Here is a 25,009-nt window from a genome sequence, read left to right as displayed (position 1 = left end):
AAAGCCAAACATCTTTTGTAAGACATGGACCACCAGCATTTGTTATGGCTTAACTTCTGGTTTGTAGCAAAACAAGTTGAATCACATTTTATTGCAATAAAATCATATTGTTATGTGCAATAAAATAATTTTGCTAATTTTTTCTCATATGAAACCTAGATCTTTAAAACATTTACTAATTCAAGCTGTTTGCTTTATTTGTGATCCAGAACATGTGATATAACCAAGCCAATGATAGCTTGATAAAAAATGTTTTAATCTACCATGGCTTAGAAATTCATCAGATATGAATTCAATCTAAAATATAAAAATAGTCAACATTAACAGCATGAACAAACTTGTAAAATCTCATTAATTTTGCTTTAACTAATCTATGAAAAAAATGTTCCTAAAATCTAAGAATGGTGCTTGAAGTGAAGTTAAATAATATAAAAAACTAGAAATTATTTTACACAAACCCATTTTTTTTTATACTTTTAAGTTGTTGATTCTAATATTTTCCACACCACTGTGTATATATGTATGTATGTATGTATGTATGTATGTATGTATGTATGTATGTATGTATGTATGTATGTATGTATGTATGTATGTATGTAACTTTTTTAGGATTTGGAATGCAAAAAAATGTTCCATTTTTACTGACACACACAAAACATACACAAAACCTTAAACGTAAAATTTATAATGGATAATTTTAAATTAATAAATTTAAAAAGAAATACTGCTAACAGTATTTTAAATATTGTTATAAAAAAGATTATGTATTTAATAGATAATTGTAATATCAATTTGATTGCATTTTTTTAATATACAAATTCTTTAAAATCTTCTTACAATCTCATTGAACTTGTAAAATTTTGAAATTTTAGTTCTTAATTTCTTACTATTATGCACATTTTTTTCTGACACAACAAACCTTTTTAGCATCTTGTTTAGGTTTTTATTTATTGCTTTGAATGCTTGTTTGGATGCAACCAACAAAAGGGATCTTTTGCCTATCAAGACATTCCTTGGGACGGAAAAAGGTCATGTGAAACTTCTACCCAAGTGAAATCTACTTTGCCAATGCATCATAAATCTATAGTGTTAAGTAAAGCAAGGACACCACAGACATATCTATTTTCTCTTTTTATAAAATATTTAGCATTACTTATATGGTATTTATAAATAGTTCAGGTGGTGGAATTGTTTTCTTAGTTTTCTCATTCAATTTTATAGTAACTAACAGACGTGGATAAGTAACTAACAGGCATGGATTAGTAACTAATAGGCAGGTATTAGTATTTAACAGGCATGTATTAGTAACTAACAGGCATGTATTAGTAACTAGCAGACATGGATTATGGTCATTATTTTGCAGTCATTATTTATGATTACAAAGCATCATACTGTTAACTCTAAGACTGGTGTAAGATGTAAGTTTATGTGAACTGTTTTTTTTTTAGTTTGTAGGGTTCTCTTTTAAATTTTAAATCTGAAATTAAGAAAACATTGACTTATGCCATTCTGATTCTCACTGGCTCAATTGTAACATGAGTAAATTCTTCAATGACCCTATTTTTCAGAAAAAACTTTTTGGTATTACTTTCGATAATGTAGTAAGATACTTACAGATTATACAATCCAAATCCAAGGATGAGGTTGATGAGCTTTAAGATCAGAGGATAAGATAAACTTCAATTGAGTTGAGTTAAAGGAGTTACACAAGTGTTTTTAGATTTTGTTGATTTTCCTCTTCATTTCTAATAATGTCTAGTAAGATCACTTTGTTGAACCTAATTTCTTGGTTGAAAATGTGATATTAATGGGTCAATCATGCTTATGGCAACCTTTTTACAAAATTATAAAAAACCCAATTTCCTGAAGCACACTTTTAACAAAACTTATAAAAAAACACAATTTCCTGAAAGAGCACACTTAGTTACTAGCGCTCAGTACAATAAATATTCTTTGAAAAAGTTTTTAAATTACCACTCTTAAATTGTTAAACTCAATCAGTGTGACCTGTTCAAGCATCAACATAGATTCTCCTGTATTCTGAACTTCCTAACATATTTTCTTATCACCTTGATAAAACTTGACACCACACAAATTTTTTATTCAAACCACCATTAACTGTTAATATAACAAATGATTTTTAATAGCACACTTTTTTCTAATGACTTTATTACAGTGATTTCATTAAAAAAAAGCACCAATCGGAAAGTTACAAAAGCAGAACAATCAAATTTGCTCAAAATTCATAAACTGGGTTTTCTAAGTTTTTCTAATGCTCTCTCTCTCTTTCTCTCTTTATATATATATATATATATATATATATATATATATATATATATATATATATATATATATATATATATATATATATATATATATATATATATATATATATATATATATATATATATATATATATATATAGAACCCTTAGATGTTGTCCGAAAGTTTTTTCCATATTTTGTTGACAAAAAGTAAAAATTAAAATGCAAGACCGGAATTTTTTTTTTTTAATAATGATAGACTGCCTGCCCCAACCAAACCCTCAGTCGATGTAGCAGCACTCCCTTGCGGGTCAGGCTATTTGTCAGTCGATGTAGCAGCACTCCCTTGCGAGTCAGGCTATTTGTCAGTCGATGTAGCAGCACTCCCTTGCGAGTCAGGCTATTTGTCAGTCGATGTAGCAGCACTCCCTTGCGAGTCAGGCTATAAGATAGTCGATGTAGCAACACTCCGCGCATGATTTACAGTAAAAAAAATAAAAATAAAAACATTTTATTAAAAAAAATAAAAATAAAAACATTTTATTAAAAAAAATAAAAATAAAAACATTGTTTATATTGTTAAAAACATTCAAAATGTTATAAAAACATTCTGAATGTTTTTAAAAACATTCTGGTCAATTAAATTTGCGTTTTTGTGGTTTTTTTATATAACGATTAATTTGTAATTAAATTAATGGTTTTTACTTTCGTCCAACACGGAAATGTTGGACGAAAGTCAAAAGTAATTAAAAGTGACGTATGTGTTGGCGTAAGAATCACTTTTTTCCTTCCGCTCTTCCTAAAGCCAACAAACTATAGAACTATATATATATATATATATATATATATATATATATGTATAACTATATATATATATATATATATATATATATATATATATATATATATATATATATATATATATATATATATATATATATATATATATATATCTAAAGTTTGTTGGCTTTGGGAAGAGCAGAAGGAAAAAAGTGATTCTTACGACAACACATACGTCACTTCTAATTACTTATGAATATCGTCCAACATTTTCGTGTTGGACGAAAGTCAAAACCATTAATTTAATTACAAATTAATCGTTATATAAAAAAACCACAAAAACGCAAATTTAATTGACCAGAATGTTTTTAAAAACATTCAGAATGTTTTTAAAAACATTCAGAATGTTTTTAAAAACATTCAGAATGTTTTTAAAAACATTCTGAATGTTTTTAAAACATTCTGAATGTTTTTAACAACATAAACAATGTTTTTATTTTTATTTTTTTAAATAAAATGTTTTTATTTTTATTTTTTTTAATAAAATGTTTTTATTTTTATTTTTTTTACTGTAAATCATGCGCGGAGTGTTGCTACATCGACTATCTTATAGCCTGACTCGCAAGGGAGTGCTGCTACATCGACTGACAAATAGCCTGACTCGCAAGGGAGTGCTGCTACATCGACTGACAAATAGCCTGACTCGCAAGGGAGTGCTGCTACATCGACTGACAAATAGCCTGACTCGCAAGGAAGTGCTGCTACATCGACTGACAAATTGCCTGACTAGCAAGGGAGTGCTGCTACATCGACTGAGGGTTTGGTTGGGGCAGGCAGTCTATCATTAATAAAAAACAAAAATTCCGGTCTTGCATTTTAATTTTTACTTTTTGTCAACAAAATATGGTAAAAACTTTCTGACAACATCTAAGTGTTCTATATATATATATATATATATATATAAACATATATATACATATATATATATATATATATATATATATATATATATATATATATATATACATATATATATAGATATATATATATATATATATATATATATATATATATATATATATATATATATATATAGATCTATAGTTTGTTGGCTTTGGGAAGAGCGGAAGGAAAAAAGTGATTCTTACGCTAACACATACGTCACTTTTAATTATTTTGACTTTCGTCCAACATTTGCGTGTTGGACGAAAGTAAAAACCATTAATTTAATTACAAATAAATCGTTTTTTAAAAAAACCACAAAAACGCAAATTTAATTGACCAGAATGTTTTAAAAACATTGTGAATGTTTTTAACAATATAAACAATGTTTTTATTTTTATTTTTTTTTAATAAAATGTTTTTATTTTTATTTTTTTTAATAAAATGTTTTTATTTTTATTTTTTTTACTGTAAATCATGCGCAGAGTGTTGCTACATCGACTATCTTATAGCCTGACTCGCAAGGGAGTGCTGCTACATCGACTGACAAATAGCCTGACTCGCAAGGGAGTGCTGCTACATCGACTGACAAATAGCCTGACCCGCAAGGGAGTGCTGCTACCTCGACTGAGGGTTTGGTTGGGGCAGGCAGTCTATCATTTATAAAAAAAAAATTCCGGTCTTGCATTTTAATTTTTACTTTTTGTCAACAAAATATGGAAAAAACTTTCGGACAACATCTAAGGGTTCTATATATATATATATATATATATATATATATATATATATATATATATATATATATATATATATATATATATATATATATATACACATATATATATATATATATATATATATATATATATATATATATATATATATATATATATATACACACACATACATATATATATTAGGGTGATTCTAAAGAAAACTTTTTATGAAATTGTCTGCTGCCACCCCCTAAATGTGTTCTATGTAATAAATTAATACTAAATTTAAAAAACTTTTAAATAAAAAAATATTTTAGGGGTCGCTCAAGGCCCTTAAACATCAAACGGATTCCTAATATTTTGAAAAAAAAAGTTCTTCAAAAGCATATCATGTTGGGTCTCAAAGGAAGTGAAATTTTATAAAAATTCTAAAAATAATAATTATTTTATATAAAGATTACTATTTTAAATTTTATGGCTTAAAAATTTAAAATATACTTGAGGTTTTTAACTAAAACTAAAAAAGTGCATATTTTTATAGTTTTTTGAAATAAACTTTTTAAATTTGTGTTTCCATAAATTTTTTTTACTAGTTTTGAAATTTTTATAAAATTTCACTTCTTTTGAGACCCAACATTATATACTTTTGAAGGACTTTTTTTTTAAATATTAGGGACCCATCTGATGTTTAAGGGTCTTGAGTGACCCCTAAAATTTTTTAAATTTAGTATTAATTTATTAAATAGAACACATTTAGGGGGTGGCAGCAGACAATTTCAAAAAAAGTTGTTTTTAGAACCACCCTAATATATATATATATATATATATATATATATATATATATATATATATATATATATATATATATATATATATATATATATATATATATATATACATATATATACAGTATTGTGCAAATTATTTTGGACAGTGGCAAAATTGGAATAATTTTCACAATAAGCCCAACTTTTAGCTATGATAAACTTTTAGCTAAAGATTGTCTTGTTTTTTCAGATAAATAAGTGTTTCACTGTAGTCTAGTGGTGTCTGGCAACTCTTTGCTGCCGGGAAGACATTCTAGCAAACGCATCAGTGGCTTCAGTGCTACTCCAGGCTTTGTGCAGAAAGGTTGTGAAGGACGTTGTGACGGATTATTCACCTCGTATTCACAATGGACATCACTCCCAAGAAATGTGCAAGCATTATAGCTCTTAAAGAACATGCTGGTTTGAGCATTAGACAGATTTCTAAGAAAATGAAGGTGGCCAAGTCAACTGTTGGTGACATCTTGAAAAGAAAAAAAGACACTGGTGAATCTTCAACACTGCAACAAGGAAGATGTGGAAGAAAACGCAAGACAACACCTTGCGATGATACAGTTATCATCAGAGAAAGTATAAAGAATCCTAAGAAAACAAGTGCAGACCTTCAGAGAGATTTGTCCATATCAGAAGTAAATATTTCTTCTTCAACTGTCCGACGAAGGCTCCTTGAAGTTGGCAGATTTGCCAGAAAACCTCTAAAGAAACAGTTATTGACATCGGTTATGGAGAGAAAATGTCTTCAATGCACGTAGGTATTCTCAATGGACAGCAGACGACTGGAAATAAGTTGTATTCTCCGACGAATCGCATTTTGAAGTCCATGGCTACTGGTCAAAGTTTGTGAGACGAAGCAAAGGTGAACCGCTTTGGTCAGGACATATTCAACAAGCACCGAAACATCCGCCTAAGAAGATGTTTTGGGGTAATTTTAGTGCTAAAGGCCTTGGACGACTCATTAACGAAAAGGGAATGATGAATAGTGATAAATACAAGGCTATTTTGGAGACTCATTTGCTTCCTAGTATGACAAGGGACTATCCTGATGGAGATGGCATTTTTCAGCAGGATTATGCACCATGCCATACTTCACATAAAATGCGCACATTCTTTTAAGAAAGTGGACTGGAGATTTTAGACTGGCCTGGAAATTCTCCAGACATCAATCCCATTGAAAACTTATGGGCTATAATCAAACAAAGACTCCTGAAAGAAGACTGTTCGACAATGGCAAAGCTAATTAGTGCTGTAATTAGGACCTGGTATCATGATGAGCAAGTGACTAAAATGTGTTCAACTTTGGTGGAATCCATGCCAAATCGTGTTCAAATGCTTGTAAAAGCAAAAGGAGGTCATATCTCCTATTAATTATATCATATTTTGTACCATTAGCATGTTTTTTTTGAATAAAACTTCAATGTGGCAAATAATTGTGTTATTTCAACCACTGTCTGAACTAATTTGCACAATACTGTGTATATATATATATATATATATATATATATATATATATATATATATATATATATATATATATATATATATATATATATATATATATATATATATATATATACATACATATATATATATATATATATATATATATATAATATATATATATATATATATATATATATTATATATATATATTATAACTTTTGTACAAATAATTACCAGATGAAAGCGTCATAGCTACATTTATTGATCTCTGTTGTGTTGACACGTCAATATCTTTGCACTTCCTGTTTACCTTAGCAACAAGCACATGTTTTTTTAGATAAATTAATATAACACATTGGAGAGTTGTTTATCATATTTTAAGCATAGAAAACAAGACAGTAGAGGTAAGTGATGTGCCTTCATTGTGATATTAATGTCATCATTATTAATTGGTAGAAAATATGTGTTCATTGTATTACCAATCACATATTGAGTCAGTATATACCATTTAAGGTCATTTAAGATCATCTAAAGCCCGATATGGTTACTGAGAACCAGCAGTCAAGGGTAACTATTGAGTTTTAAGGTATTCTCCACCAAGTTTTTTTACTTTAGCCAATTTTTTTGTGTTTTCTTAGCATCTGCTTCCATTTTGACAGCTTCACTATCAGTATTAACATTATTTTGTCTGTTTTAGTTTAATTTAATGATCTAATATCAGTATTTTTTGTTGTAGAAAAAATGGTAAAATATTGTCGCTTGTCCCAGGAAGAGCGCCTCCGTGCTGTTTTCATTGCAGAAAATGGTGAAAATTATAGTAAAATTGCAACAATTCTTGGTTATACTGCAAGCGGCATCAGGAAAATTATTAAGAAATATCAGAATTCAGGTTCTACAGCAGACAAGGCACGTTCCGGAAGGCCAAAGAAGACAACGGCTCATACCAATCAGTTGCTTGTCCGCATGTCACTTCAGGATCGTCGCCTGACTGCACCACAACTAAGCCGGAGACTGTCGGAGGAACATGGAGTTAATTTGGCCTCCAGAACTGTGAAACCTTTGCTCTTTGCCGCCAATGTCTGGCGACGCTTGGTCTTTGCGAGGGAGCAAAAAGACTGGACCGTTATTTTTTTCGATGAAAGTTTATTTCAACTATTCTGTGGGGCAAAGAGACTGATTGTTAGAAGAAGAGTTGGTGAAAAGTTTAAAAAAGACTGTATTGCACCAACTGTGAAGCATGGCGGTGGTAGTGTTATGATTTGGGGGTGCATGTCTGGACACGGGGTAGGGCAATTGTATCGGTGCATTGGGTCCATGAACCAAGGCCAATACATTGGGGTACTTCAGGACTCAATGCTACCATCTGCTGATACTCTGTTTGGACAAGGAAATCGGTTTATCTTCCAGCATGACAATGCGCCATGTCATAAAGCAAAGAAGGTAACCAATTTCCTTCGTCAAAATGGAGTGGACGTGCTCGACTGGCCTGCTCAGAGTCCAGACATGAACCCCATCGAGAATTTATGGAGTGTCATGTCTAAGAGCATTGAGGGAAAGAAACCATCCAATTTGGATGACCTGTGGGTATTGTTACAAGGCGCGTGGAACAATATCTCACAGACAACAATCGATGGTCTTTTTGCCTCAATGCCTAGCCGTATGAGGTGTGTGATTAAAGCTTGTGGATACCATACCAAATATTAATAAAACAATGTTTATTTTACATATGTATTCACTCTGTATGTAGTGTTCAATAATTTAGATAAGAAAACATACATCTCTTAAAATCTCTTTCGTTAGAACCTCTTAAATGTAAAAAATGCTAGACTCTGTCGGATTTGTCCTTACTTTGTGCCGCCACTGTATATATATACATATATATATATAATATATATATATATATAATATATATATAATATATATATATATAATATATATATATATAATATATATATATATAATATATATATATATAATATATATATACATATATATATATATATATATATATATATATATATATATATATATATATATATATATATATATATATACCTTTTAGGTAAACCCATAATTATTTGATGAAATACACAAAGCTAAGATTTAATTTATGTTAAATACATACAATTTATTTATTTAAATTATTACACATGTATATAATATAAATTATATATATATATATATATATATATATATATATATATATATATATATATCAGGGCTCAAATTAACGTAAAAAAATCTAATCGCGATTTTGTTGTTGCTCATAACCCATCCTCCACTCCCCCCGGAGGGGAGGGGGCATTATTTATTTTAACTTATTTATAATGACATATATAATAAGTCTCATTTTTGCATAAGATGTCATAGCATTTACGTTCAGCGGTTGTAAAGTAGCTTTAGTTATAATTTACATTATTACTATTATTATATTGCATTAAATCTAACGGCTGTATTTTTGTAAAATCAATGAACTTGATATAATCTTCTTTTAATTAATTATTTCATTTTCTATTTTATTTACATATTTTAAACTGTTTAAAACAACTAGAATATTTAATTTTCTATAAATTTTTAACAGTAAAAAAAATTTATTTAAAACTCTAACAAAACAATCTATAAATTTGAAACAGTTATAAAAAACTATTAAAAATGATGAAAACATTATCGTGATAAAATGTTAAAACTTAACATTTTCACGAAAACCCGCACAATCACAAACAAGAATGATAATTAAATTCTTATTAAGTATGTTTTCTTATCTAAGTAACCTTATCAAATTCCCATATATTTCTATCAAGAAAAAAATGTGTCTAAATAATAGAATCTTTTACGATATAATACTTTTTTTGATTGCTAATAGAAAAAGTATTAGATCGTAATCGTAAATATTTTGATCGTTTTGTAATCATTTCACTAGTTTAATGCTTAGAATTTTACTAGTTTAATGCTTAGAAAAAAATCATACACCATTACAATTTATTATTTAATATTTTAATTTTAAGAGGTTACAATGCGCTAAAATAAAATTAAAAGTTGTCACAATTTTCTTCCTTTGTTTTTTTTCCAAACCTGATATTGTAACTGTCGCTAGATCAATGTCTGTTTTTCCTGACTTTCTTTTTCTTTTTTTCAGATAATGATGAAAATTTGCTGACAATCGTCTAACTTTATCATTATATCATTCGTCCATAGCAGTATCAGGTTCAAATTTGTCAATCTCAGGACCTTCTTCACTTATCCGAAGATTCTAAGAGATCTAAGACAACTTCTCCAGTCATTTGTTACGCAATTCATACATGAAAACATTTGTTCTACTTTCGCATTTGTAAAAGGACAAATTAAAAATAGTTTAAAATATCAATATCGAGTATTTTGGCATTCTTTGACTAAATTTGATTTGGAAAAAACAATTTCTCAAATTTTCAAATAATACTCATTTTGATTGTTACTTATGATGGGGAACATGTACGCTTTTAAAATGATCCACTCATGAAGTATATTATTCAAATCACATCCTACACCAATTAAAAATTCAGAAAAATGTTCAACAACTTCACCGATAGCTTTATCGCCAAAAATTCTATCATTCACATTTAACGGCCAGTTATAAACGTTAAGTAAAGCTACCAAATGTATAAACAATGGTGATTTTTGGAGAGATTGAAAACGGCCTTCCAGACATATGGTAATATTTGCAATAATTAGCTTGTACTCTTGATTCGAATAGGTATTTAATTGTTTGTTTTTTATAAATTTTTCTTTCCTTAAACAATCGGTCTTTTTCCTGCATTTGAACATTTTTGCTAATCGATTTTCTAAATCTTTTATTTCGTTTTCTTTTACTTTATGCTCCGCTTTAAAAAAAAAATTATTGTTACAGAAGTCACTGCAGTTTTATACTGTAAAAGAACACTAAATACTCGCGAATAGAGTATCAATCTTCTAAAATAAAAAAAGAATAATCACGAAAAAAAACAACAACTTGCGAAAAAACAAATTTTAAGAAAAAACTAATTGCGAAGGTGCGAAAAGTAATCGCGATTCGCAATCGTGATACGCTTAATTGGAGCCCTGTATATATATACACACACACCAAAAAACATGTCTTTTCACTTCTTAAATTGTTAATTTTGTATATTAACCCATCAAAAACAAACTTTTTATGTTCACAAATCATTTTTAGGTAGCCATTATGGATAAAATATGACACTTAAAAATTTAATGCTAAGGCTTTTTTAGTCTAGAGTTATATACAATAAAAAAGAAACTAGGTTTTCTGAAATTTTGTTTTCAAAATATAGAGCTACAAAGTAAGAACAAAACATGTTTTTGCTACTGAAGTTTAGATTTTCATATAAAATCAGAAATTTCAAATGGCCATATCTCATGAGACAATAACCAGTTTTATACTAAAAGTTTTCAGGAATTGCTTTTCCAATTGACATAAACCAACCCACCAAGTTTTGTAAAAATCTGAGGTAGTCCATGTTGAAATCCTAAAATTTTGGTACATTTGGAACAGAATGACCCTTTAATCAGTAATGTTGCTGGCAAAGTTGTTTCTTGTATGCTAAAAGAAAAATCTGTTGCTTGTGACAGTAAAAATATAAAACTTGCAACAGGAGGAAATGCTCTTGCTGTTAAGGTGTACAGAGACTGATCACCTGTAAGGCATAGAAAAAATAAAACCACTATGAACTTAATGATTATTCATGATTCCCTTTTTGTGTAGTGTTAAGTTTAATCAAGATGATAAAAAAAGATGTTGGAAAGTTACATGACATTTATACTGATATACAGGATAATACAGGAGAATATCTATACTGATGCACAAACAAATCACACCGATTGAATAAGTTCTATGATGTCAAATAATGTCAATTTAAGAGTGGTAAAAATTTTTTTAAAGAATGTATTGTTTATTGTACCTATCTATGCTAGTAAATAAAGTGTGTTTTTTCAGGAAATTTTTTTTAATTCTATAAAAGGATTGTCATAAACATGATTGACCCATAGACATCACATTTTCAACAAAGAAATCAGAAGTACATTAGGGTCAACAGAGTGATCTTACATTTTTAGGATTCCTCAATTTCTTACTAAAATGTATCTTGCCAGCAAATTTCTAACAGTTAAAAAGCCGACCATAAAAAGAAAATGTCTTTTTACTTCATACATTATTAATTTTGTATATTGAGCCATCGAAAATCAACTTTTTATGTTTACAAAGAATTTTTAGACAGCTAATACTGATAAAATGTGATATTAAAAAGTTCAATATCAACATTTTACTTAAGCAAGTCTTGAGTTGTATATAACAAAAAAAAAATTGACAATGCCAAGGGGTCATATATATATATATTTATATATATATATATATATATATATATATATATATATATATATATATATATATATATATATATATATATATATATATATATATATATCAACCAAAATCTTTTAAAGGGCATTTAAGAAAGTTTAGCTAATATTTAAATAGTTAAAAAAAAATTGTTTTACTCTAAAACGTTTCAAAGGCAGAAAAAAAAATCAAAATAAATCATATTCCAGCACTTTGAAGTTTGATAAAAATTTAAAAATATTATAGACTTTGTTACTTATTTCAGTTCATAGCTTTAAGTGTTGATCACAATTATTTATACAAGCATCAATTCATAAAAATGCATAAAAATTTGTATGCGTAATAAAATATTTATGTATGTATTTTATTTAACAGAATACTGTATCAAGAGATTCAGGCAAATTCAAGACTTCAAGTAAAGTACCAATTATAATAAAAAGTAGCAAACATAATAAAAAGTTAACGTAATTAAAATAATGTATAATAACATAATTAATATTTATATAATAACATTTAAACCTTTTTCTTTCTATTTCCACTGAACTGTTGGATTTGTTTGGCAAGCTCTGTGATTTTATCCAGAAATTTTTGCTCTCTACCAAGCATCGTTCTACGTCTTTTACAATTATGATCACCCTTTTATAAAAATTATATTATACAAAATTAAAGTTGTATTCCTTTTATAGTTTAAGTTTATTAAAATGATTTAATATAAAAAAAGATAATGAAGCAACAAAAAACAAACACTTAATACTGGTTTAGTATAAAAAAGAAAAAGAAAAAACAAACCTTTAACAACATTTTATATAAAAAAGAAAAACAAACCCTTGATAATGCTTTAAAATAAAAAAGAACAAAAAACAAACCTTTAATAATGCTTTGCTAAACCTCCTCATTATGTTCAAATAAATGTCTGTAACTTTTTGATCTCGTTTGTCTTTGCATTCTACAAGTAAGTACCTAAAGATATTAAATTTCATTTATTAAAAACTTTTTTTTATCAACAAAATGGCAAAAGAATAGTAACCAAAAACACTTAAATATTTGAAAATTTTTTTATCGTTAGTGCAAGCCCTGGTTTACAAAAAAGATGCAAGATCTAGTTCCTTTAATAAAATACACCTTTAAAATAATTGTTTATATAATTAACAAATTAGATACAAATAAAAGCAGTGTCATAAAAACAAAATGATTTATAAAACTATTCACAATTTATGTAAAATTATAAAGACATACCAATAAAAAAAGTTTGCAATTTTATCGTTAGTGCAAGCCCTGGTTACCAAAAAAGATGCAAGATCTAGTTCCTTTAACAAAATGGCAAAAGTAAAAAAAAAAAAAAAAAAAGAAAAAAAAAAAAAAAAAGAAAAATAATAAAACACTAAAAAACCCTCTTCTACCTCTTCATTTTTAACAGGTTTTAACAGAACTGAAATATCTTCTTTATCATGATTTACTTCCCCTTCTTCAATAGGTTGCATACTTTCAACTAATTAAAAATAATTTTGTTTAAATATTTATCATAAACTAAAAAAAATTTATGGTAAATAATAAACAAATACTAATGTACAAACAAATATTAAATTATATAATACTACTATTAAATAGTTGTTTTAGTTTGAAGTTTTTTTTTTTTAAAAACTATTCACCTCCCCAAGGTCAAGAAGGCCACTACAGTCAAGGAGGCTACTTTTGTGACTACAATCCTCTCAACTCTATAAATCTACAACCCTCTCAACTCTATAACTCCAAAACACAAACCTCGACAAACAAGGCCGCTGCGCATAGAAACAAGTTAACGCTGTACTACCAGGGACGTGGTGGGGATCAAACTCGGAACTCTTGCTTATGAGGTGAGCACTCTACCACTACACCACTAACGCATTAAGTTAATAAAGTTAACTAAGCAGTTTTTTTCTAAGAGTTATAGAGTCTATATAATTATGGTTAATTATGGTAAAATATTTTTGTTTTTGCGGATTTATATGTTGGCCACAGATCGCAAACTTGCGCAGTTCATAAAATTAATAAACTTTTCCCAAGTGTATTGAAATTTCAGTATGAGTGTTATCATACTGAAATTTTGTCAACCCAATACATGGATTGGCAATAGGCTTATAGTCATTAAAAATCTTGTGCAAACCTCTACTTAACCATTCAGAAACCAGTTTTGTTAATAAAAATTATGCTTATTTAAAAGATTTTGTTAAAAACGTATTTGCTGGATTAATGAACTTAAAGGGAAAGAAAAGTAAATCTTTTTTTCTATAAGACTGTTAGACAAAAGCATTTTGAAACTGACAGGGATGTGATAAGGATGCAAAGTCTAAGAACTTTATTTTCAGATTTTTTTATTTATATATTTTAGGTGTCCCACCAAGTCTTTACAGTCTTATCACAGAGTACAGCAGAAGAGCATTTGAAAAGAAGTTCGCGCCTCTTTCCTTACCAGGGTTGGCATTAAAAAAACAGCAAAAAAAACCCCCAATAAAACCCAGGCAATCTCGGTTTTATTAGGTTTTTTTAAAGATATTTTATAACTTTATGAACTATTACCAACAAAAACATTAAAACTTTTGTGTTATTAACTAAATTAATTATTAACAATTATAACCAAAAAAAAAAAAAATTATGTTTAAAAATCTTTTTCAAAAAAATTTGAAAAGTTCTTGTTATAAATTATTAAATAACATTATATAAAATATATTTTAAATAAAGTTAAAGTAGAAAATTATACTAATTTTTAATATCATTAAATCAAAAAAAAAAATTTATGATAACAGATACGAAATAAAAATAAAACCCCAAAAAAAAACAAATTTTCTCAATAAAACCCAAAATTACCTAAAAAAACGCACTTGGCCGGGTTTATTTAAAAAAAAAAACCTGGTTTTTTTTTCTGTTCCTTACCGATGTTATAAAATTTGCCTAGAGGTGATATTGAACCACGGATCTCTAGCCTTTGAGGCAAGCGCGCTAACCACTAGCTACGGCTGCTCATATTTTGTGCTACATTACGTTTTATAATACTTTGTACATACATTAAGTTACTACAGTAGTACTAGTAGTAGTAGTTTGAATAAAAGTACAAAACAACCTTTTAATTTTATGTCATTCCTAACTCTTAAAAAAACAAAAAATTATTTTTATAAGGGTTACTCATTCCCAGTCCTATGTATGCACATATTTTTCCCCATAAAACCAAAGTTCTAGTGAGACTTTAACTGTTATGTACAAAATACCTTAAAATACAAAACTTTAAACTATTTTTTCAAGTTATAAACACACTTGGCCTGGATTACTTAGATGGGTTAAACTGGGTTTTTAAATAATTACTATGAAAAAAAAGATATCCAAATAAAATTATGCAACACAAACTCATCATAATGTGATTCTACAGAGTGAGTAGACGTTACTAAACTATTATTATGATAATATTGGTTATATTGAGTTAAAGATATAAAAGTTTTTATATCTTTAACCCAATATTGAACACTGGTAAATCAATCATATAAAATAATGACTAACGATAGTATTAAACTTATAAATATATACAAAAACAAAAATTGCAATGATTAAGAAAAACCAATTTAAAAAAATTAATAACATGTTATTAAATAATTATAATAGTTAACACTTGCACGAAATAAAAAATGTTGAAAACATTTTTTATTTAAAAAAAGTTAAAGTTTAAAAATGTTGCTTTAAATCTGTACCTCCACCTTGAGGAAACATCATGGCAAAAACAGTGCTAAGCTATTTTATTTGAGGGTACGTAATAAAAGTTAATAAGTTTGGATTTAAAAATTTTTTTTTTGTATATTTTTTATTGTATATTTGTATCATAAATATAAAACAATACTAGTGTTGGTCCAGTGTATTACTTGTATACATCCAATGTTGGTAATTGATGATATTTTAAATTTTTTAAATATATTTAGAAGATAATTAACATTTAAATACTTACTGTTTTCTCCATCTTCATGAATTTTTTCTCCAACAGTTTCATCAGAAAGACTACCAACAATACCAATGTTTGTGGTAGACTCTGCTCTAGTATTGGAATGTTCAGCATCATACTGCAGAGCTTGAACAAGTTGTAAAAGGTAAAGTTGCAAATCCTAAGTAAAAATTCATTTATCTAGCATGTATACAAGTATACAAATAAAATAAAAAATACTATATAATGATAAAAAATAAATATCTGTTTTATTTTAACTTAAATATAAATTTTCTAATAGAACTTGTAAACTTATTATAAATGTAAGATGTTCGCATCCATTGTACAAAAACCTATCTGAGTTAAGCCCTATGTTTAAATTTGGTCTTTTTATTTGAACCTGGCCCTTCTCTATTAGTACCAATGCTTTTAGTGGAGCTATGTCTTAGTATTAAGAAAGTTTAATTTTTATTTAAGAAGAAAAAATTGTGTTGATAATATTCTAATATTGAACAAAATAATTGTAACCGGGCGATTCTATGTGAAAACATCCAGGGCATGCAACCCTAAGTCTCAAATTTTGCTGATTTTACACAACTCAAAGATTTTAATAAGTTATGAACATTCTTAAAATTTTATCTCTAATTCCAAACATTTTCAAAGATATGACGATTCAAACTTTGTCTTGAACCAACAAAAATCCGCCATTTAAAAAAATGGTTTTGATCATTGTTTCTGCTCTGTGTGCAATAAAAAGCTGAAGATGTGTACACTTACATATTTTGAGGCAAGGAATCCAATAAAACAACTTAAAATATTTGAAAATAAACATAACACCTGTAATTTTTACCTTTATCACAACTTTTTTTTTAATGTTGTCCTGAATAGTTTAGTTAGAGTTGTTACAAAGAATTGGAGAGTGGTCTTTTCTTAAACAGAAAAAAAAAAAAAATGGTCAAATTTACTTAAATTTTTACTTAAAAAACAGGAATTATGAAAAATCAAAGGTAAAAAAAGGTGGTAAGTACTTAAGTACTTAATACAAAGAAGTTGATGTTTAATAATTTTTGGAAAATTTTACCACCTACCCTGAGCTTATTAAGACCCTTTCCCCCCGTTTATTAAATTTTACTAATTATGAATCTCAAATCTAATAAAAATTTCATTTATTTTCTAATAGGTCTTAAAAATTAGAAAACATAAACTTACTTGTAGCAAAAAAAAATTCCCACTCACCTGTTTGTTAAGACTACCTTTTTCCACCCCCTCTTCCTTCTTTTCCAATCTCACCTCATTTATTACATTTGGATAAAAATTCCCATCAATCCTTTTATTCTCACCCCACATTGCGTTAAGCAACTTGACAGTTATGAAACTGAAACAGCTTGGGCAATATCAAATTGTTTCTTTAGTTGATGCTGACTTGCTTTTTCTGTTTTAGTATGAGTATGGCCACATACTCAAACAAAATTTAGCCTAATAAACTTGTTAAACTCTTTTAATCAATAGACAAATCAAGTTTTTGTCCAGATGTAATAACTGAGGTGAGGTAGGAAAGGAAAAATTTCTACCCACCAAACAGGTGGGTAGAAATTTTTATTTCTATAAGTGAGTTTATATTTTCTAATTTTTAAGATCTGAACCAGTCTCAGAAATTAAAAAATAAAAAACAAACTTTTTGTTTGTTTTGAGATCAGGAATGCTGATATCCAAAAAGACTTCGGCTTTATATCTTTATTTTTCCTGGTCTTTGGTGTCCAGAAGCTCAAAAAATGTTGGTTGACTTATGATCTGCAAAAAAAAAAAAAAAAAAAAAAAAAAGATTTAATGACATGGAACTTGATACTTTTAGGCCTGGAATCCTTGCCACCATTATACCTGAGGACAACGGGTTTAAAAACTTAAAGTTTAAATTTTTTTCTCATAAGTAGACCATAAGCTTTTTTATATTTTTAGAGCTCCTGTATACTAAAAACTAGAAAGAAGTAATCTTTTTGTGACTTTCAAACAGGAGTGCTTTTTGGGACTCCGTATCCCTGAGTAAAATTTAATAAACAGGGGAGGGGGTCTTAATAAGATCAGGGTAGGTGGGAAAATTTTCCGAAAATGATTAAACATCAACTTCTGTGTATTAAGCACTTAAGAGTACCACCTTTTTTTTACCTATGATTTTTCATAATTCCTGTTTTTTAAGTAAAAAATTTAAGTAAATTTTTTTTTCTTTCCTTTTAAGAAAAGACCACTCTCCAATTCTTTGTAACAAATCTAACTAAACTATCCAGGACAACATCTAAAAGAAAAAACTGAGCTGCATTTTTGTAATTAAACTCGCCCCAGTAAAATTGCGATAAAGGACAAAATTACAAGTCTTATGTTTATTTTAAAATATTTTAAGTTGTTTTATTGGATTCCTTGCCTCAAAATATGCAAGTGTACACATTTTCAGCTTTTCATTGCACATAGAACAGAAACAATGACCAAAGCCATTTTTTTAAATGGCGGATTTTTGTTGGATCAAGGCAAAGTTAAATCGTCATACCTTTGAAACCGTTTCGATTTAAATAATAAAATTTTGGAATGTTCAAAACTTATTAAAATCTTTGAGTTGTGTAAAAATCAGCAAAATCTGAAACTTAATGTTGCATTTTATAAAAAAATTAGATGCTTTCACATGGAATTGCCCAACCTGAAAGCTAAAATGGTTTTAACAAATAATTTCCTTGTAAAATGTATTACAAAAACAACATTACAAACTAATGTTATTTTTGTAATATATTTTATACGCATAATTTCAGCGGAAATATTTTTTTGTTCAAATTCTGTGCCAGATTAACTCAGTTTTGCTTTAGTGTTAGTGCTAATGGTTTAATGGTTTTAGTTTTTAGAATTTTACATCAACTTAGATATTATTTAAAAAGTATTGTAAAATGTTAAAGTAAAGTATAGTTTCTATTTCTGTGAACTATGGGTAACTTATTGCTTGAACTTATAGTTATACTAATGTTGTTGAAACAACAAGTAATTTTTGTTTGTATATATCTCTATATATTATTGCAGCTTAATCCTTTTAGTAGTGTTCGTAGTGCCCCTTGGAGCGTGTTTGACACAGAACCCTTAGCAGCCATTGCAACCGAGGTAGTGGCAAGAAAGCATCACAGTACATTTTGTTGTAAGCAAACGTGAGTGAAAGTGTATAATAATATCTAACGTACATTTCAAATTAAGTAATGTTAAAACATACTGAAAAATTTATCAAGTTTTACAGTTTGACTTTCACTAGAAAATTGCAATGTGTCAAGTTCTCCTTAATTTTGATCTATAGCACTTGTTTCTGTTAAAAAAATCAATATATAGTTTTAAAAAATTATTAATTATCAATGTGCCAGCGCGGTCAAGTGGATAGCGTGCCGAGCTTCTGAACCAAAAAGCCGTGGTTCAAATCCTTCTACTGTTGACTTTTTTTTTTATTTTTTCGATTACTTTAAAATACAAAATACTTTTGAAGTTTTATAGAGATTATATACAAACATATGTAATGATATTATACACTTTAACAAACAAAAAGATTTTTGAAAAAGCTAAGATTTCTAAAATCATCAAAACACCAGGATAAAAAATTTGTTGCGAATGTGTCATGATTGAGACACTTATGTTATTAATGTGCTCAGGAAATTAGTCCTAATAAGCTGCGGACGGTCTGAATAAAAAATTGTCTGAAACAAAATATGTATTCAATAACGTTTGTAGACATATTTTGTTTGTATGTAGACATATTTAGACATAAACTGTTTTGTAAAAAAGTCTACAATGTTATCTACAATGTTTGTAGACATATTTAGATATAAACTATTTTGTAAAAAAGTCTAAATTGATTCTATTTTACCTCAAGGCATTTTAAAAAACGGCTGCAGTATGGATGATACAACGAATATGTTGAAATAATATAATTTGACGCAATACTTAAAAGCTCTTAACAAAATCCACTAAACCAAAAAAATTGAAAGTAATTGCAGTTCACTTAAAAATTTAAAGTATAGAGTAAGTATAAGTAAAGTAGGTGTTAGCAAAGAAACATTATATAAATCGTTTTTTAATATAAAACTAAATTTTTTAAAACTTTGTTGTATAGGCAGGTTTGGCGCTTAACCATCCCTATATGAACAATATATATAAACAAATATATTAAAAATAAATGTAAAAAATCCACTTATATAACGTTTTATTTAGCATCATATGTAATATAAGTAAACTTTTCTAATAATTACAAGTCTTTTTTGCTCAAGCTGTTTTGTTTTGATTTTTTGTATGTATGTTATTATATTTAAAAAAATTGACAAGATTGAATAAACACGAAACATATAGTCTCATCCAAGTGGAAAATTTAAAACTTCAATTTTAGATTTGCTCCTCTCTTGATATTTTCTGATTGCTAAAATTATGCCATTTGCTTCTTAGACCGTTAAAAATGATAGACAAGGCTTTTTTTAAACCATTGAAGCCACAACTTTTGTGCATACGTGATGTCACTTTGTGGCAAAAAACTAGAAATAAGATTCTTAAATTTTTAAAAAAATCTCCTTCTATTAAAGATATATGAAATATATTTTTATGGGATATATTCAAATAAAGACAAAAACAATTTATTTATTACTATTGTAATAAATACAATCTCTTATCCGTGAAAATGATATATCTATACCAGTTTTATATATTTTTATGCATTTGTATGCAACATAATTAAAATTAATCAAAAAATGTAAGATAAATGCAAAAGGAAACTTGACCCATAAAGGTTTATTTTGCCACAAACCAATGTCAATGCGCAAAATTTTTTTGGCTTAACTTTTAGATTAGCGTTTAAAATTATTCTTTAGTTTTTAATCATAATCATAAAAACAAACTTTTTTTATGACTATGTTTTAGTGGTCTAAGATCTTTTTAGTTCTATTTGTATAGCATTACGTACAAACATCTGTAAGTGTAAACGTCTTGAGCATTGAGTTTGCAGGCATTATATGGAATAATCACGTATAATATATCTATAAAATGAGAAAACTTTACAATTTTATTTTAAATTTTAGAAATCTTTTTTGCAATATTATTATTTTTTTGCAATAAAAAAACAAAAAACACTTGATAGAACTTTTATTATTTTATTTAGTTGATTAGAATGATAATTTGTTAATAGAGCTAAAACTTTTTTTTTTTAATTTAGCTGCTGCAGAACAAATTTTTTTAGCTGCTGCAGAACAAAATTTTTTAGCTGCTGCAGAACAAACTTTTTAGCTGCTGCAGAACAAAATTTTTTAGCTGCTGCAGAACAAATTTTTTAGCTGCTGCAGAACAAATTTTTTTAGCTGCCGGAGAACGTTGTGCTATTTTATTAGTTACATTATTTGTTTAAAATTTTTTTTTTTTAAAAACAGGTTCGTTAGATTAGTTAGATTTTTTTAATTTTACTAAAAGACACCATCTTTACCACTACCATCTGGCACAAACAATTTTTAGAAGATCTAAAGAAAATTTTTATCTCAATTTTTTGTTCATTTTTGTTTTTGATTATTTTATTTTCTTTTTCTTTTTATAAGACATAGTCTTGTCTAATCATAAATTTCAGCCTTCTGGTGGTAAAAGGGATGGCGGAAGAGGTGGTGAAAGTTGAGGCAGAAAAACAAACATGTTAACCACTATGCATACAGTTATTAATATATGTATAAAGATAAACTTATAGGTGTATCTACATACAACTATTAGTAGATTGTATTTTATAGTGTGAATGCATATACTTTTTTATGTTTATGTTTGTATATAGTCTTTTTGTGTACCAAGTTTTTTTACATAGTAATTAGTTTTTGTACATAATATGGTGTTTTAATTATTAATATTGTTTTTCAATAGAAAAGTTTTAAGTTTTTGTCATGACTTTTAAAACCCCCTCTGGTCTGATGTAGGCGGGGAAGGGGGTTATGGGATGTATATGAAAATACAAAGATTTGACATTGATATTGGGTGGAAGGGAGCAACTATTACCACTTGATGCCAAATACTTCTACCCACCCAACCTAAGGTGTCTTATTCATATTTAATGATGAATTTAATCATAAATAAATATATTTTTAAAATCCAAATAAAAGTACAACATTTCAATAGAAAAGTAACATTTCTTGAAAAAAATCTAGATTTTGAATATATTAGAAAGTGTTGTAGACACCCTTCTAATTCCCTGAGGTTCTATATATACTTACTTTTTAATCCTTTTATACATGGGTCTTTCTCCTCAAAGGAGGAGAATGACCCATGTATAAATGAATTAAAAACTTAAATATTTAACTTTTACAAAATTACCATTTTCAATAGTTAATTTTATAAAAGTTAAATATTTAATTTTCCATAGCAAAATTTTTGTTTTGCTTTGAGTATATTTAATCATTTGTAGAAATCCACACAACTCGTTAAATGTCAGTTTACAAAAAAAAACAAAAAACTTTCAGCGTAATCCACAGACATGAAAATTTAATATAGATGTAACATTAAGAGTAGTATCGCTTTATTCTGTAATAGCTATAAGTGTCTGTCAGGTAATTTACAAAATTAATCATCATCTGTGATCAAGAGTTTTTAAAAACTGGTACCTGGAACAAGTTTTACAAAACTTAAAGTATTATTAAAATTAGAAAATATTTTTAAATGGTAAGTCTTGTGGAAAACTATACTGCTCCTTGTTGTTGAGGTTCAGCTGGAACAATCTAAACACTACATTGCCCTTACCAATGACAGAGATGCCTTCTTTCTCCAGAAACGTGAAATTTTTCTGGCCAATTCTTCTCAAAAACTTTCTGAACAACTCATTTTCATCTGCACCTAAGACTTGAATTAATCCAAGTATTACACACTTTTTTTTGAAGTTTGAAACTTAAGAAAAATTTCTGACCAAATCTTATTTTTCTTATAACTATAAAATCTTATTTATGTTATAACTAGTGGAACTCCAAAACACCTCATGAACTTGTAAAGTCCACTTGAAAGTTGTTTGGTTTTCCGGTATGCATTTCTTATAGAGATTGAAATCTGTGTTGTTAATAGTATAGATGGTTATACTTTGACACTTTTTTTATTTATTCAACCAAACAATTAATACCAGGAATATCTTTCCCTTGTCCTATTAATCTGTCTACAGTTCTTTTGATACAGCCTCCTATCCCATCAGGGGCACCTTTTCTGTGAAATGTGATCTTATTGTTTTAGCTCCAAACTCTTTTTGATGTTTTGGTACTGTTGAGCAGTACTACCGCTATGGAAACATGCTGTTTTAATGATAGGCAGCTTTTCTTTCAAGTCATTAATAACAGGCTTTAAATGCGCACAGATACCATCAAAGTTGTGTCACCTGTTATTTGAAAATATACAATAAGATTTTGCATTCATTTTGTTTACAGAAGTACTGTAATATTACACTGCAACTGTATGGATTGACACTTGGTTTCTTGATTCACCGAAGTGAAGTTATTGTATTTCTTTTGAGTATTTGCGATTGTAATTTTCTGAAAAATTACAATGAATGAAAATATACCTATATCCCAAGCTACTTTTATTTCAGATGTAGCTTTGTACTTATATTTTATATTTTATTGTCTCATAAACTTTTCCAACATGTTATTAATAAAATGCAAAAACAGCTGTTTTTTAGTTTATGTTAACTCCTCTTTTACAGTTTTAAAACATGTCTTCAATTTACCTTTTACCACAAGTTCAACTTTTTTTGCATACCATTGGAGAAATACTACTTGTTCATTCTCAAGTTCTTTACAAACTGTTATTTTGTTTAAACTTCACATTTCTTTTCCAGGCACAACTCTCTCAGCTCGCCGCCACATGTTAAACTTTTTAGGAAGTCAAAAAGATATTTATTAGCTAACATCTTTAAAGTATACAACTTTTTAAGTAAAATTCGAAAGTCTGCTTGAATGACCCAAAAGGGTCCCAGTTTGAAAAATGTGCTATAAGACATTGACTTGAACTCAGTTGTTTGTTTGAACTCATTGTACAAATTTAAGATTGTATCATTCAATATTCCTTTCTATTTTTTCAGTTGTTTCTTGTTATTGTTTCCTTTTTCCCAGCAGTAAGTCTATTATAACTACCTTTTTTAAAAAAGTTCTCTACTTCCATCTTTGGTTTTTGCTGTTTCAGTATATTTGAGGGCTGATTCAAATTGCGTGGTAAGATATATCTAGAAGTAAGATTGTTAAGGCTTCTTTTATTATTATTTATTTATTATTATCCATTTATACCCTGGCAAAATCCTTTTTTTTTGTTAATACATCTCTCAGTAGAAAAATTTGATCATATGTGTGTCTTTAACACCGCTAAAAAGCCAGCTTTTCTATACTTCTTACAAGCATTTTCTATTACTGGTCATTTTTTAACCACCTAATGAGGAGTTTTTGCAGTCTGTAGAATCACCTCTTTGCTTTAACTATTTGTTTTGTTCTTCCAACTTTTTGAATTTTTTTCTTTAAACCATCTCTATATTTTCTACGAATTTAATATTTACAGTTGGACTTTCAGGTGGTGTAGACAAATTTTCAATAAGTTGTCTCTTCTTTATCATTTCTGGACTTCTCTTGGTCCTTTCCTTCCAACCTTTTCTTACTGATCTTTTATACTTTTCTGAAAGTTCATGAATTTTCTTCTGTGTTCCGCTTTTTTTCTTTCACTTTCTTTCTGTTTTT

General features: G+C 27.8%; 1 protein-coding gene across 2 annotated transcripts in view; it reads right to left on the bottom strand.

Annotated features, from left to right (window-relative positions):
- LOC100215627 (phosphatidylinositol 3-kinase catalytic subunit type 3) overlaps positions 1 to 25,009 on the bottom strand; it is a 77,765-nt gene that overhangs the window by 21,081 nt on the left and 31,675 nt on the right. For both annotated transcript variants that reach the window (XM_065815439.1, XM_065815440.1), the window contains 5 exons: positions 16,305 to 16,458; positions 13,738 to 13,826; positions 13,574 to 13,644; positions 13,204 to 13,297; positions 12,857 to 12,973 (listed from right to left, as the gene is read on the bottom strand). In XM_065815439.1, coding sequence (XP_065671511.1) covers positions 12,857 to 12,973; positions 13,204 to 13,297; positions 13,574 to 13,644; positions 13,738 to 13,826; positions 16,305 to 16,458 — 525 coding nt within the window. The remainder of the gene's footprint in view (positions 1 to 12,856; positions 12,974 to 13,203; positions 13,298 to 13,573; positions 13,645 to 13,737; positions 13,827 to 16,304; positions 16,459 to 25,009) is intronic.

Source organism: Hydra vulgaris, chromosome 13 (genome assembly GCF_038396675.1).
Source record: "Hydra vulgaris chromosome 13, alternate assembly HydraT2T_AEP".
In the NCBI taxonomy this organism is placed as follows: Eukaryota; Metazoa; Cnidaria; class Hydrozoa; order Anthoathecata; family Hydridae; genus Hydra; species Hydra vulgaris.
The sequence above is the reverse complement of the archived record's forward strand: the minus strand, read 5'-3'. Positions and strand labels throughout refer to the sequence as shown.